This window comes from Naegleria gruberi (genome assembly GCF_000004985.1).
Source record: "Naegleria gruberi genomic scaffold NAEGRscaffold_47, whole genome shotgun sequence".
Lineage (NCBI taxonomy): Eukaryota > Heterolobosea > Eutetramitea > Acrasida > Naegleriidae > Naegleria > Naegleria gruberi.
Window position 1 is genome coordinate 110649 of NW_003163280.1, and position 13802 is coordinate 124450.

Here is a 13802-nt window from a genome sequence, read left to right on the forward strand (position 1 = left end):
CTAGTTCTGTTCAGAATTAAACAAGGGAAGAATCAGTTCAATATTCACAAACCTTTTGGCAAACACTAGTATCACCAATACATACACACATTTTGAGAGTATGGGATCCAATACTTCATCCACAGTTAATCAAACCTCGCAAAAAGTCAGAGATGTCCTCCTCCATAGTCCTGTCAATAAGAAGAATAGAGTTACCAACTCTTCTGCTAGTGCTCAAATGAGTAGGTCCTCTCCAACACTCACATTGGAAGGAAGAGTGCTGAAACCATGTTTAAAGAAGAATACAAACTTGATACAGAATGCCTCACTTCCAGTCATTTCCTCTCCATCCAACAATAACAGAAAGGCACTCTATAAGAGTGTCAGTTCTGACAATTTCACCACCAATGATGAAACAATGACTGCACCAGCTGTTGATATTGAATGTGAATCGACATGTTCTTCATCCTCCTCTTCAAGCTCTGATGAGCAACAAGTTAAAACAGCATTGAACACTGTTGCCAATGCCCAACAGCTAAATATGAATCCAACAGATATTACCAAATCAGGTCCGCCCAATTCCTCAATTTCCTCTTCTCATGCCAATAGAAAACAGCTCCAATTAGCTCCAATTATTCTCTCGCCTTCAAATTCCTCATCTTCCTCCTCTCCTAGCCAAAGAGTTCAGTTTGCTGATACAAGACGTTCTGGATCATTCTCCTCACTCACCTATACAAATTATATGAATTCCATGGATTCAAAGTTGAGAAACTCTCCATCCTCTTCACCAGCCAATTCTCCAAGAAGATTTTCTAGTTCTTCAGCTCCTTCTAATTCTCCTCGTTCTGCAACTTCAACAAGCATCAGCAGTGGAAGAAAGAAGTTAACAATTAGTACTCCTTCTTCACCTTCAAGCTCTTCTTCATCTAACGGTTCTCCTACTCATCATGTGAGTAATGTAAAGTTTCAATCAACATCCAATTCATCTTCTCCTTCAACACCATCCTCTAGACCAATGTCCCTTTTTGAAATGTATAACAACTGCAATAGTAATTCACCTAAATCTCCATCAAGAAGTGACTCTTTCAGAACACACAAGGATTTCAGTTCGAGCAAATCCGATTCAAAGAGCATGAAGAATCTTTATGCCTCAAGATTTGGTTCGATATTCAATCCTTCTCTCAATACTGCTATTCAAATTCCATTGTTGAGTGTTACTCAGCCAGACGCTCCACCTTCCTATGTTTATTATCCAAAGACTAATAGATCAACTCAATACTTGGATGTTCGATAAATTTAATGTATATAACATGGATATTAAACCCTATAGTTTCGAGATTTTTGAATAAATAATGAAATGCTTTATTGATAATTGATATTGTTGTGTTTCTATGAGTAGCATTGTCTGATTGTATTGATGATATCAAAACCTTAATATTATTCAACGTGAATATTGAACAGAAATATTTCAGTTATTCTAGAATGCATTGCGAAATGACCAAATTCAAACCATTCATATCTATTAATTGACGATTCTCTTTGAAAACACTGTCCATGACTTAATATGAAGTGTATTGTCTTTTTTAATGCCAAATTAATCGTATTGGGTCCAATACACTACAATTATTGCTGTATCTTATGGTTGTTCTAATATTCAAGGTCGCGAACAGTACATGGACTTTTGGATGAACAAATAAAAGAACTGCTCCACTTGTTTGGTGGAGAATCCCTCAAGATAATTCTCCACAACAACGTTCCAATAAATCCCAACAATACTGTGTCCAAATCCACAAACAAGGATACATCTTCTCCTGTTTGGTCACACTACTTCCAAATTCTGTCCAACATCTCAATAAAGAGCAAATTATTCAAATGTGCAAGAAGGTTTTCCACAACCAATTACGAACATGTTCTCAAATATAATGCTTCTTCTGTATTTGAATAATGTAATCCTAATAATTATCTTTGTTCTTAAATATGTCCAACAACCAATAGATTCTATAGCTAATCATCATTATCTTTGAATCCAATCAATTGATGCATAAAGAATCGTGATACCTCCTCAATTTCAAAAATAAAAGACAAATGGTTCTTCCACAATCTTTTGCTTCTTATCCCCAATTACAGAGGTTGCATTCATGTAAATTCTATCTGACTGCTCCTCATGGTAGTAACCTCTCGAATCGTGATTGTGTCCAAAAATGTGAACTCTTAATTGTTTAAAATAGTCAGAATCCAACAAGGTAGTCAACTCTTCAGATCCTCTCGAAGTCACACCATCATAGATAATATCCAGTGAATTCTTATTGGCTGGTGTGTGGGTCAGTAAAATGTCAATATCGTGTGGAATGAAGAATTTTGTCTTTTTTACAGAGTCCTTCTTGAGGGGTGGAAATTTCCATGCATCTCTGAATCTGCTTCCATAAATTTTAATATTGTGTCCATGGTTATCAGGAATGGATATGGTTTCGTCTAGAAGGAGATGAATTTGAGATTTTGTCTTTTTATCTCGAAAATGTTTTTTGAAATGTCTACCAACAACAATATCAGGAGCCCATTCATGATTACCTATTTAATATTTAATAATTATTTAATAAATATTTAATAAATATGTAATTTTCATTACAAATAATATTTAAAATAACATTTAATATTAAAAAGAATCAATCTACATACCAACAATCATTAAAATATATTTAAATCTTCCATCGCAATTCTTTGTAATATATTCAAAGAAATTATTAACCTCCTCTGCAGTTCCTCTATTCGTAAAGTCTCCACAATGAATCAAGACATCACCATCAGGAATTTTCAATAATTCATGAAGATTGTGAGTATCGGAAATGACTACAAACTTTAACCTTCCTCCATTATCATGATTATTTTCCTCATCATGATGATAATAATTATTTTCTCCTTCGTGATGATGATTCTTCTTTCTTGAAGGCACTTTAACAACTTTACCAACAACGTTAGCTTCCGATAGCATGTTTGTTTTTTTAGAATGTTAGTTCCAGAAAACTTCATTCTAATAATAAGTTTAAATTAATTACATCATCAATTATTATTATTATTTATTGTGATGATATGTTATCATTCTTATTAAAAACCGTACTCCTCATCGTTTAAAAAAAAACATAAATATTGAAATATTTTTAAGGTCGCTGCCTTAGTTCATCTCCATCATCAATTCGATCGTTAGTTTGACGAGAATTGGATTGCTAACATCAATAGACCGCCATCAATATTGGTGTTAATTCTATTGTTGAATTTTTGAGGACGTTAGAAAATATAATAATCAGTTTGGGAGATTATTGTTATTCTATAGAGAGAATATTAAGTAGTTTTAAACGACGACCAAATAACAATATATATTGTATAACAATGGAGAGAAATGTCGTGATGATTGCCCAACTGGGCCTCATTGCAATTTTATTCTTTAGTTTTGTGAGTGCGGAACTTGAATGTGATTGTGAGAAGATGTTTGCTCCAGTTAGATTACCTGCTAAGCATAATGACACAGAATGTGAGCAGTGGGGTTATCTTCCTTCAACATCGAATGGAACACTTCTTGTAAATCATACATTGAATCAAAATATAACTTGGTCAAGCAATTCAACAGAATCACAAAATAATTCAACAACTTCATCATCGAAAATACCTACCATACCTGCCAATAATAATAACTCAACAAGATCGAAAACAGAGGGAAATACTACTCTTGTAGAAACAATGGATCAAGTTCTCAATGGAAAAGGGAAACAAGCTCAAGCTGGAGTTGCAACAGATAAAGGAGCTGATCCAGGGATGATTGCAGGTATTGTAATTGGATGTATTGCTGCTTTAGTCATCCTGGTGATATTTACATTAATGATTATAGGAGTGATTATATTCAAATCCAAGTACAAGACTGCCTATTACTTTGTCCATGATGTCAGTGGTAAGAAGAGTGTAAGTATCAGACCCTTTTTAATCTTTATTCTTAAATGATTTATTTTCAATTATTTTAAATTACTGAAATAGTTTGCTGATGAAACAGCAGATATTATGAGAGAAACAGAAGAAGAATTCTCAAGTCATTTCACAGAGAGAAATGATAATGAGAGTGACACTAATAGTGAAAGAGGAATCGATTTGGGTGAAATGTCTGATGATGAAATTAGTGAAATTGTTGACTTTTCTAATGACAAGTTTGAATATTAACTTATAAATCTCAATTTGTTTATAAATTATTTGAATCTGAAATTAAAAGTGGAGAAATATTATCCATTATGGATTCGATTGATTCTAAAGATTTCTTCAATTCTTTTGAATCTTTCATTTTCCTTTTGAGATTGAGATGTTTTTCTCTCATCACTTCCAGTTTTTCCTTCAGTTTTGCAATCTTTTCCTCGTTTTGTTGAGATGACTTTTTCAGTTGATCATTTTCTGATTGTTGAGAAGAGAGCTCACTCATCAAGTCTCGTATCATGGTTTGGTCTTCTCTACTTTCTCTACTTTCTGTTGTGTTAGTATTGCTAGTGTTGAAATTTTGTTGTTGGGAAATGATTGGTTTTGTTGGACTAGCTTTAGATGCTGGTTGGTAGTCTCTAAATTCAGTTCCACTCCTCAGTTTAACAATGGAGCATGAAAAAGTATTGTACAATTCTGAAAGTCCCTTATTGGACGAAGTTTCATCAAAATCCATGAATGGGAAGAGCCACTTTTTCAAAACAACGGCCATTGACTGAAGACTTCTCGTAAAGATAACACTCGCACCATGAGGAAGATCATCAGTCTCCCTAGGATGTGAATCTGCCAACAAGAACATTCCAGTCTTGAAATTGTAAAAGATCAATACTGTTTCTGGTTGTTTTGTAAATATGGCACATAGTGGTCTCCTCATTTGATGAGAACAGCTCTCAATTGTTTCCAGAGTTGTGAGAAACGATGGGCCTTTGACTGATTTTTGAATTTCTGGATGCACTAGCTCTAGATAACTACTCATTCTATTATTGATATTCATTACTTCCTCAAAAGACAAGTTTCCAAGTCGAGGATCTTGCATGCATCCACACTCAATTACCTTGTCAATAGTGGTGGGACTCCAAGAGAATGATCTCTCAGAATCCAACACTCCGTTCAACAGTTGAATAGCAAATTCACATGCTATTGAAGTACAAGCATTCTTTCCCCCAAATGAGTACTGGTCCTTACTACTCACTACAACTGCAATGTGTTCAATCTTTAATCCTGTTGTGGTTGCATCTACATGTCTGTAATGGGTTGAAAATAGAGCAAGACTTGCTTGTTTCGAATTGTTTTTTCCACTTTGAGATTCTTCAAATTTCTCACTACAAACACTCGATCCATAAACATGATCTAAAAAGATGGAATAATTTGTATAGATTTCTCCACAAATTGGGCAAGTGTTTTGTGTTGGAGAGGGAGTTTGTTTTGAGTACATTCCTTGTGATGAGGGTGGTTTGGTTGGTGAAATTGTTGGAAGTGAGGCTCCCCTACTAAATTGTGACTGTTTGATAGGGGAGATGTGATGAATGGGCGAAGAAGAGTAATCGTACAAATCTGTAGAGTGTGTAGCATGTCCTGTATCACTAATTCCACTCAAATCCAAATCCGAAGCATGCAGCGATTCAAATGAATCCTTATATGAATTTGATCTCATCTCCAATTTTTAAATTCCGATAGAATCAAAATTCTTCAATCAAATCACAATTAAATAGTAGTAATAAATATGAGGTTTTCTAAAAGGTCGTGAATAAACCTCTCCGCGGTATGTTTTCTTATTTTTTTACTAATATTTTTTTGTAGAATTTTTGGCGCCATATTTTTTAAATCTCTTCTCGTGAGGATCATCACTACTTTGTGATATTAAGCCATCTTTTTCATTGATCAAAATATTAAAATTAATTTTCATCAAAATAATCGCTCTCGAATTCTCAACCATCTTAAAATCCATCTAACTTCATGACAAAATCCATCTAACCTCATATCGATTCAATTTAATAAAATAGCAATATATAATTCGATAAAAAACATTTTATACCAATAGTGTGATGATTAAAAAAAATTGGGTTGCAAATTTGCAAAAAATTTTATTTATTGCAAAGTACCAGCATTAACCAATGAATCAGCAACACCCTTCAAGAATGAGTAAGCATTTGGATTCTTGTGTGGTTCTCCGAATAACCCTACAATGACAGCTGACTTTAAGACAACTCCTGATACTCCTTGCTTCTTTGTTGAAGAAAAGCCTTGGAAGTTTTCTTCATCAGCAACCAAACCCATATATTTGACACCACCCAAAGTGATACCAGTAGCAGGGACGGAAGATGGATTAGCAACTTGACCAGCCAAATTCTTGGCTTCTTGAGCAGTAACAGCCCATCCGTCAGTAACACCCCAGATGGTACCATCTCTACCCATGATAAAACCCTTTTGGATCAAACCATTTGATGGAGCAACGAATTGAGAGTCAACGAAAGGAGTCCAAGACATTTTGTTGTTGTATTTTTTTTTATGTTTTAATATTTGATTGATTGGCTTGAATATTTGACGTGTTTTTGCTTGGTTGACCATAAGCTTGTCAAGTTAAAAACCTGTCCATCAATTAATACAAAATGCTTCCGTCACCAGACAAAACTCGTCAATCTTGAAGATTGTAAAAATAATGATTCGATTCCGCGATTAAAAAGCTTAAAATTTTGACAGGTTTTGTCAGTTAGAAAGAAAATGCTTATTGATTGGTTTCACACTACTCACAAGACTGTATTGAAATAGATTAATTCATTGAAAAGAAAATGTCCAAACTCTAATCAAGTTCCATTCAAGAAATACTATTGAAATTGACCAAGTTCTATATTTTTACAAAATACCAAAAGAGACGAATTGCCCAATCAGTCTATATGCAGGAATTTTATGGATTTGGATAATTGTGTTGAGGTCTAGGATTGTAGACTAGTTGAATAGGATACAATGCTGGAAGTGATCATTATTCCTTGATGGGCTGCTTTACAATTTTAAAAAACTTGAGCACTGATAAGGAATGTTGCAATTTTTCATCAACAGAGTAATGCAATATTCCCTTCTTGCATTTCCTTTGGCTAATCTTGTAAAAGTTTGAAATGGAACAATACTTTGAATATGAAAGTAATTCCTTGGTGAAAATGGATAACAAAAATATGCTTGTTCATATTCAAGGATATCGAATCAAAGGAAAAATAGTCTTACTTAATACTTGGCAATAGACGAGTGTGAGGAAAGGAATGAAATGTTCCCTTAGGGTCTGTTCAAGATGGACTCAACAATCGGTGAGTTAAAAGAGGAGAATTTGCAATTCTTCTCCCAAATTGTTGTGGATTTTTATCATAAAAATCATAAGGCAGTTGTAAAACAAGGCATTGTGACAGATAAAAAGCCAATTGTGAAATCTTTTAATTTGGATAAGAGTGCAATTAATTATTTAGTATTTCTTTGTAGAAATTCAATACGATTTGGAACACCCTTGGGTTAATCAAATCAGTGCTCAGAATTTACCTCAATCAGTGTTTGTCAAGTCATTGCCAAGAAGAATTAGAGGAAGAATTGTCAGGTTTTGTTGTATTGATCATTACTGTTTTTTCTCTCAAATCCTCAGTAATGATTATTGATCATCATTTACATAAAAAAGTAATGATCATATTATGAGAGGAAAGTATCATTTCAGAGGATATTCTCCAAAGACTATTACCAAAGAAGAAAAGTTTAAAACTGTGGAAACTATTGCCAAGCTTCATGCTTCTGGTATGGCTTATTTCAGATCACTTCCAGAGAAAGAAAGGCAATACAAGATTGACCAATTAGATAGAAAGGCACCAGTATTTTGCAAGAATACACAAAACACACCAGACCTTATCATGTTGATTCCACAAATTTGCTTCTGGTAAAATGGTTGACAATGATATTCATCCTGAAATTATTGAACTTGCTAAACAATTCTTCCAATCTTCAGTTATCAATGCCAAGTTAAAGTTATGTGAGGGAGCAGAGGAAATGCTTTCATTCGTTCACAGAGATTTACATTTCAATAATATTATTCAATTCGACCATGTCAGTGTTAAACTCGTTGATTGGCAATGCTGTGGATTGGGTAATCCTCTATTTGATGTATTTTACATGATATGTTTCACATCTGATTTGAATACAGTTGAATCTGTCGAGAAGGAATATTTGGACAATTACTATATTTGCATTTGCAAGGAATTGGAGCAATGAGGACTTTCCAAACCAAAACAATTAGAAAATTATGAAAATTATTTGGAATTCTACAAGAATGCCATGCTTAGTTTCTTCACTTGGTGTCTTGCCATCCAACTCATTTCAACTCAAAGCAAGGACAAGAATACTGAACTTGGTATTTCTGCCATAAATTTCCTCCAATCAGGAGCTCATCTCCTATTAAAGTATGGTAATTTAAAGAAGAGAGTTAATAAAATTCTCAGCCAATAATGATGAGAAATAACACTAAGGTTGTTTGAATTATCATCTCTGATTATTATTTTAAATTGTGATGAATTTTAATTTTTTTTAATTAATAAAAAAATGATTACCAACAATAATGCAGTTTCGGAGGTGACCATTTCATCTTCATCATCACCAGAAGAACATGGTTTTGTTATTAACAAGACTCAAGAATTTCTGAAGAGTAAAGGATTTGGGTGGTTGATGGAAGTGGATTCGTCATCAGATAGTAAGGAAAATATTTTGGGAGGAGAATCGGTTGAACAACCATCAATTTTAGAAGAATTGGATATTGATGTGGCCGAAATTATATTCAAAGTCAAGAGAGTAATTGTACCTTTTGGAAAATTTAGTAGTGAAGATTTGGAAAAATTGAGAGAACCAGGTAAGAGGATCAAATCGATCATTCTCACAATAATTTTCTCATCAATTATATTTAAATATAATTAATAATAATTTAATGATTGAAATAATATTTAGATTTTTGGGGACCATTCTTTATAATTTTAGCTTATGCCTTCCTTGTGGAATTAACTTATTTACAACTTAAAGTCATTACTTGGATGTATTTGATTTGGTTTATTGGATCTGCATTGCTTTTTGCACTTGGTAGATTATTCACTCCAGCAAATATTGAAGAAGCCAGATCACTTAAAAAGCTCAAGATGAATCAAGAAGGTTTCCAACCAATTGGAACATCAGATAATGCCCAATTTCCTTCTAGTGACAATGATGCTCCACAAATTTCTGAAGAAGAACAAAAGATTATTGATGTTCACTATGGACAAGTCATGTCATTTGTTGGATATTCCCTGATACCTCATGTTGCCATTCTCGTAGTTTTACTTCTTTTCAGACTTATTTTCGATCCTATATTATTCTCTTTAGTCTCACTTATTTTGAACTTGTGCTCAATTGCTTGGTCTACAGTGGTAAGTTTAATTTTCAGAATTCATTTAGCCTTATTCTAATTTCAATAGTCTTGTGTTTATTTATTCACAGCTGATAATTATTATCTGGAAAAGAAGAAGAAACTCTTGATTGTTCCAATCTTGTTATTATATTTATACTTTTTCTCCATGCAATCAGGTGTTTAAATCTTTACATTCAATTAAATAATTAAATAATATTTTATTATTTCAAATCACATTGGACATTGGATATCCAAATTGTTCATTGTAAAATGTTAAAATATCCAATTTTTGATGGAAACACAAATTAAAAAATGGCAAGAAAACGATTGCACACTTCCGAACATGATGACGAGGAAGAGAATCAACTTGTTGATCAAGAAATAATTGATGAAGAACAAGAAGAGGAAACAAAACATGATGATAAAGATATTATGGAAGATGATGAAGCACAAGATGAAAATGATGGAGAACTTGATTTTGTCTACTCTGCTTCCGATGTTTTCACCAAACCAAAAAAGAAAAAGAAACACTCACATAGTGATGGATGCTGTGTTGTTAGGGATATTGTCAATGTTGATATTTCAAAGGCTGGTTCTTTTGGTAGAATTTCAGAGTTGGCCTTCTCCTATATTTTGTTATATACGCACACAAAAGATACAACCAATTTGGCCTCTGTTTGTAAATGGACTTATTCAGTATTCTTATCTCTTAGATCATACAGTTTGAATAACATTCGTTTGGAGTATTTGAATGGCAGATGTCAACAGTACAAGACTTTGAATAGTTTGTTTAAAGTAGATAACATGAATAGAATGACTGGCTTTATGAAATATTTACCAAACTTTGAACCTGTTGATATTATGAATGATGACATTACTTTAAAGCTTCCAAACAAGTTTACCAAGAGAAGAAATGTTCTCATTGATCTGTATAATGATTTTACTGCAGAGGAGAAGAGTGATGCGAGTCCTGTGAAGAGAGATTTTCATTTTGATAGGATGAATCATTTAAAGTGGGAAACCTCTTTTCCAGAAAACATTGAAGAATTCCAATCTGTAGTGTCAGAAAATGCTGAACTTGGAAAGCACTTGTTGGACTGTTTGTGGGAAAATAACAAGGAGAATAGGGAGAAATTCATTATCGCTGGTGGTTTTGTTCTTTCATGTTTAACATCTAATACGCATTCATCTGATATTGATGTATTCTGTATTCAAAATGGAGAATCCAAAGAAAATTGCCACATGTCATTGAGAAGGATTTTATTCAAGTTTGGAGAATTAGCCAAGAAACACAAGTTTAATTATGGTATTGTGAAGAATAATGGTTGTATCAATATTTGCTTTGAGAAGAGATCTAAAATGATACAATTTATTCTGAGAAGAGTGGACACCATTGAGGAATTAATGACCTTCTTTGATATTGATTGTTGCAGATTTTGTTTTGACGGTGAAAGAGTCTACACAACAAGAGAGGGTATTGCCAGTCTTAATGTCAAGTACAACTTTGTACCAGCAGAGCACAAGGAGAAGGGAATGTACACCTCCAGAGCATACAAATACGGAATGAGAAACGTGATGACTCTTTTCACAAAAGATCACTCTCTCGATCATTTTCATTCCAGAAAACTCAAACTCGATAGAATTAATGAAGCCCTGGAACAGAATGATACCGAAGAATCAGAAGTGCTCTTTGGTGATGGTACTGACAAGAAGGATTTTGAAGGATTATATTCTATTTTCAATGACTTTTCACTTTCGTATGATATTATCAAATTGGTAAGAGTTGTGGGAGTGAGAAAATTCTTGTCACACAATTGGGAGAACTATTATGGATCAAATTGGGATGGCATATCATACAATCCTCAAGATTATGAAAACAATGAAGAAGAAGTCAAGGTTCTTTTGATGAAAAGTTGGAAGCAATGATTAGAAAATTAACATTTGAAGATACTCACTACTTTTGTCTGAGTGCTAGAGAATTATTCTTGAGAGATGCCACTATTTATTACTCTGATTACTATTTTGATTCACATCTTAGAGGAAAGTACAACTTTTGGAAGTGCTATTGTTGTGGATTCTACAGACATTCGAGAAAACTGAGTTATACCAATGATGGACACGATATGTGCGATACTTGCTCTCTATTTAATAGTAGAATGAGATCTTTGAAGAGAGATTTGGTTGGAAAGGTTGCTATTGTGACTGGTGCAAGAATCAAGATTGGTTTTGAGACTGCTCGTGCTCTTTTGAAAAATGGAGCTACTGTTATTGGTATGTATCAACATTTCATTTGGTATTTTAACATTTTTATTCATAGCTACTTCCAGGTTTACTCATGATGCCTATGAAAAGTATGCAGAATGTGATGACTTTGAGGATTGGCAATCTCGCCTCTTTATTTATCCATTGAACTTGAAAGATGGTGATTCAATTCTTTCATTCTGTGCCTATGTAAAGAATAATTTTTCTAAAATTGACATTCTCATTAACAAGTAAGTATTATTCACCTTGACTGAGTTTTGTAAACTAATTATTGATCTATACAGTGCTGCTCAAACTGTGAGAAGACCACTCAAGTATTATGAAAAATTATTGGAGAAAGAAAAGAGTAACTTATCAGAAACTCATCTTGGAGAAATCAAAACCAATGACTCTACCGAGTTGGTTCTCAAGAATGAAAATAAGAAAATTGTAATTTACAGTGACGAATTATCAATCAAGAACCACTGTCTCAATATTACAGAACATTACAGTTTAACTAAGGAAGATTTTGATTCCAACCTCCATAGCATGTTTCCTGAGGGAGAAACTGATCAATTTGGTGAACAAAAAGATAATAGAACCCACCACTCTTGGACATACTTACTTCCAGAAATTGATGCTATTGAACTATTGGAAACTACAATGATTAACAATATTGCACCAACAATTATTGTCTCTCAACTAATGGACATTATGAAACCTAAAGTGGAAGATCTAGAAAATGTAACTGCTGAAGACATTTTGACTGGCAAAAACTCATCCTACATTATCAATGTTGTTTCACATGAAGGTATTTTCAATATTGATGGTAAAACAGATGGTCACGTCCACACCAACATGTCCAAAGCTGCTCTCAACATGCTCACCAGAAGTGCCTCAAACTACTATGCCAAGAATGGAATCTTGATGAATTCATGTGATACTGGTTGGATTTCATCTGCAATCAAAACCTTTATGAAACCACCTCTCACTGTAAAGGATGGTGCCTATAGAATTTTATATCCTATTCTCACTTGTTCATTAGATTATGGCAAGTTGTATAAGAATTATCATGAATCCAAGTGGTAGTAAAAATTGAAAAAAGGATTAAAAATGTTATTAATAATGATGACAAGTTTTGAACAGGTTAAGCCTGTTTACAGCAATCCTAAACTTGATATGAATAAATTCATAAAGTATTCAATGCACTTTGAGCTATTCTGAAATCCGAACAAGAATTGTGGTGAAGTGAAGCTAAGAGAATTCAAATGGATGTTCCAGTAGAAGGTCTCAGTTCACTCAACCCAATTGTCATTGATGACGAAGATGATGAAGTAATCAAGCTTTGTTTTTTGAGTATGTGTTTGAAGAGGATCCACTAAAGAAAGGTTCCAGTAAAATTAATATCAAAAGAAAAAATCAGATGATTTTCAAGTTCTCATCGGATTGTTGGATTTCATTTTTAGTGGATTCTTCCAAAATCCGTGCTTTCAGTGTGTCTGTTGTATAATTTTTTGCCTTATTCTTTTTTAAAGTTACTCTTTATTTCTAAAAAAGTTGCACTAGTGCAATTTTTTATAGAGATTCTACCTCAATGTTCTTTTCATCTTGATTGTCTCATCCTTCTGGCCATTCCTCGTCCTACTGATCAACCTTAATAATTAGGTAAGTAATGAAATATACTCTTAAGAAAAAGTACTGAAAGAGAGTGGATTCGGATCAATTTATATCAACAAGAAGACAGCCAATGAAGGAGCCAAGTCAAAGATGATGTTGTGTAACGACAACATGTTTGTTCCTAACACAGAAGTTAAAAACAACTCTCTAGATGTATACAAATGCAGTAGCAAGGAGTATCAGGAGTTGTCTTAAAGTCAGCTGTCATTGTAGGGTTATTCGGAGAACCACACAAGAATCCAAATGCTTACTCATTCTTGAAGGGTGTTGCTGATTCATTGGTTAATGCTGGTACTTTGCAATAAATAAAATTTTTTGCAAATTTGCAACCCAATTTTTTTTAATCATCACACTATTGGTATAAAATGTTTTTTATCGAATCATATATTTCTATTTTATTAAATTGAATCGATATGATGTAGTGTGTATTTTGTCATGAGGTTGGATGGATTTTAAGATGGTTGAGAATTCGAGAGCGATTATTTTGATGAAA

At 33.4% G+C, this 13802-nt stretch overlaps 9 protein-coding genes across 9 annotated transcripts; 6 read left to right on the plus strand and 3 right to left on the minus strand.

The window, feature by feature from the left end:
- Positions 1–100: 100 nt before the first annotated feature.
- NAEGRDRAFT_51627 (uncharacterized protein) lies at positions 101–1273 on the plus strand (the record flags this gene model as incomplete). The annotated part of the gene is made up of 1 exon (XM_002673265.1): positions 101–1273. One exon carries the CDS (start codon positions 101–103, stop codon positions 1271–1273), a length of 1173 nt encoding a protein of 390 aa, XP_002673311.1.
- Positions 1274–1317: 44 nt separating this feature from the next.
- On the minus strand, positions 1318–2968 carry NAEGRDRAFT_80954 (metallophosphoesterase; the record flags this gene model as incomplete). Its single annotated transcript, XM_002673333.1, has 2 exons — positions 1318–2547; positions 2656–2968. 2 exons carry the CDS (start codon positions 2966–2968, stop codon positions 2048–2050), a joined length of 813 nt encoding a protein of 270 aa, XP_002673379.1. The 3' UTR covers positions 1318–2047.
- A 395-nt stretch (positions 2969–3363) lies between these two features.
- NAEGRDRAFT_51628 (uncharacterized protein) lies at positions 3364–4182 on the plus strand (the record flags this gene model as incomplete). Its single annotated transcript, XM_002673266.1, has 2 exons — positions 3364–3930; positions 4003–4182. The coding sequence occupies 2 exons, from the start codon at positions 3364–3366 to the stop codon at positions 4180–4182; spliced, it is 747 nt and encodes a 248-aa protein (XP_002673312.1).
- A 19-nt stretch (positions 4183–4201) lies between these two features.
- Positions 4202–5644, minus strand: NAEGRDRAFT_71513 (uncharacterized protein; the record flags this gene model as incomplete). The annotated part of the gene is made up of 1 exon (XM_002673334.1): positions 4202–5644. The coding sequence occupies one exon, from the start codon at positions 5642–5644 to the stop codon at positions 4202–4204; it is 1443 nt and encodes a 480-aa protein (XP_002673380.1).
- Positions 5645–6039: 395 nt separating this feature from the next.
- On the minus strand, positions 6040–6493 carry NAEGRDRAFT_83254 (profilin). The gene has a single exon (XM_002673335.1). The coding sequence runs from the start codon at positions 6475–6477 to the stop codon at positions 6079–6081; it is 399 nt and encodes a 132-aa protein (XP_002673381.1). The 5' UTR covers positions 6478–6493; the 3' UTR covers positions 6040–6078.
- Positions 6494–7905: 1412 nt separating this feature from the next.
- Positions 7906–8232, plus strand: NAEGRDRAFT_71515 (uncharacterized protein; the record flags this gene model as incomplete). Its single annotated transcript, XM_002673267.1, has 1 exon — positions 7906–8232. One exon carries the CDS (start codon positions 7906–7908, stop codon positions 8230–8232), a length of 327 nt encoding a protein of 108 aa, XP_002673313.1.
- A 327-nt stretch (positions 8233–8559) lies between these two features.
- NAEGRDRAFT_71516 (uncharacterized protein) lies at positions 8560–9575 on the plus strand (the record flags this gene model as incomplete). Its single annotated transcript, XM_002673268.1, has 3 exons — positions 8560–8863; positions 8959–9410; positions 9459–9575. The coding sequence occupies 3 exons, from the start codon at positions 8560–8562 to the stop codon at positions 9573–9575; spliced, it is 873 nt and encodes a 290-aa protein (XP_002673314.1).
- A 128-nt stretch (positions 9576–9703) lies between these two features.
- NAEGRDRAFT_71517 (uncharacterized protein) lies at positions 9704–11317 on the plus strand (the record flags this gene model as incomplete). Its single annotated transcript, XM_002673269.1, has 1 exon — positions 9704–11317. One exon carries the CDS (start codon positions 9704–9706, stop codon positions 11315–11317), a length of 1614 nt encoding a protein of 537 aa, XP_002673315.1.
- Positions 11318–11514: 197 nt separating this feature from the next.
- Positions 11515–12721, plus strand: NAEGRDRAFT_71518 (uncharacterized protein; the record flags this gene model as incomplete). The annotated part of the gene is made up of 3 exons (XM_002673270.1): positions 11515–11662; positions 11709–11883; positions 11938–12721. 3 exons carry the CDS (start codon positions 11515–11517, stop codon positions 12719–12721), a joined length of 1107 nt encoding a protein of 368 aa, XP_002673316.1.
- Positions 12722–13802: the final 1081 nt, after the last annotated feature.

Bases quoted from the DNA above. Each gene is read 5' to 3' on its own strand.
- NAEGRDRAFT_83254 (XM_002673335.1), bottom strand. From the start codon at position 6,477: ATGTCTTGGACTCCTTTCGTTGACTCTCAATTCGTTGCTCCATCAAAT.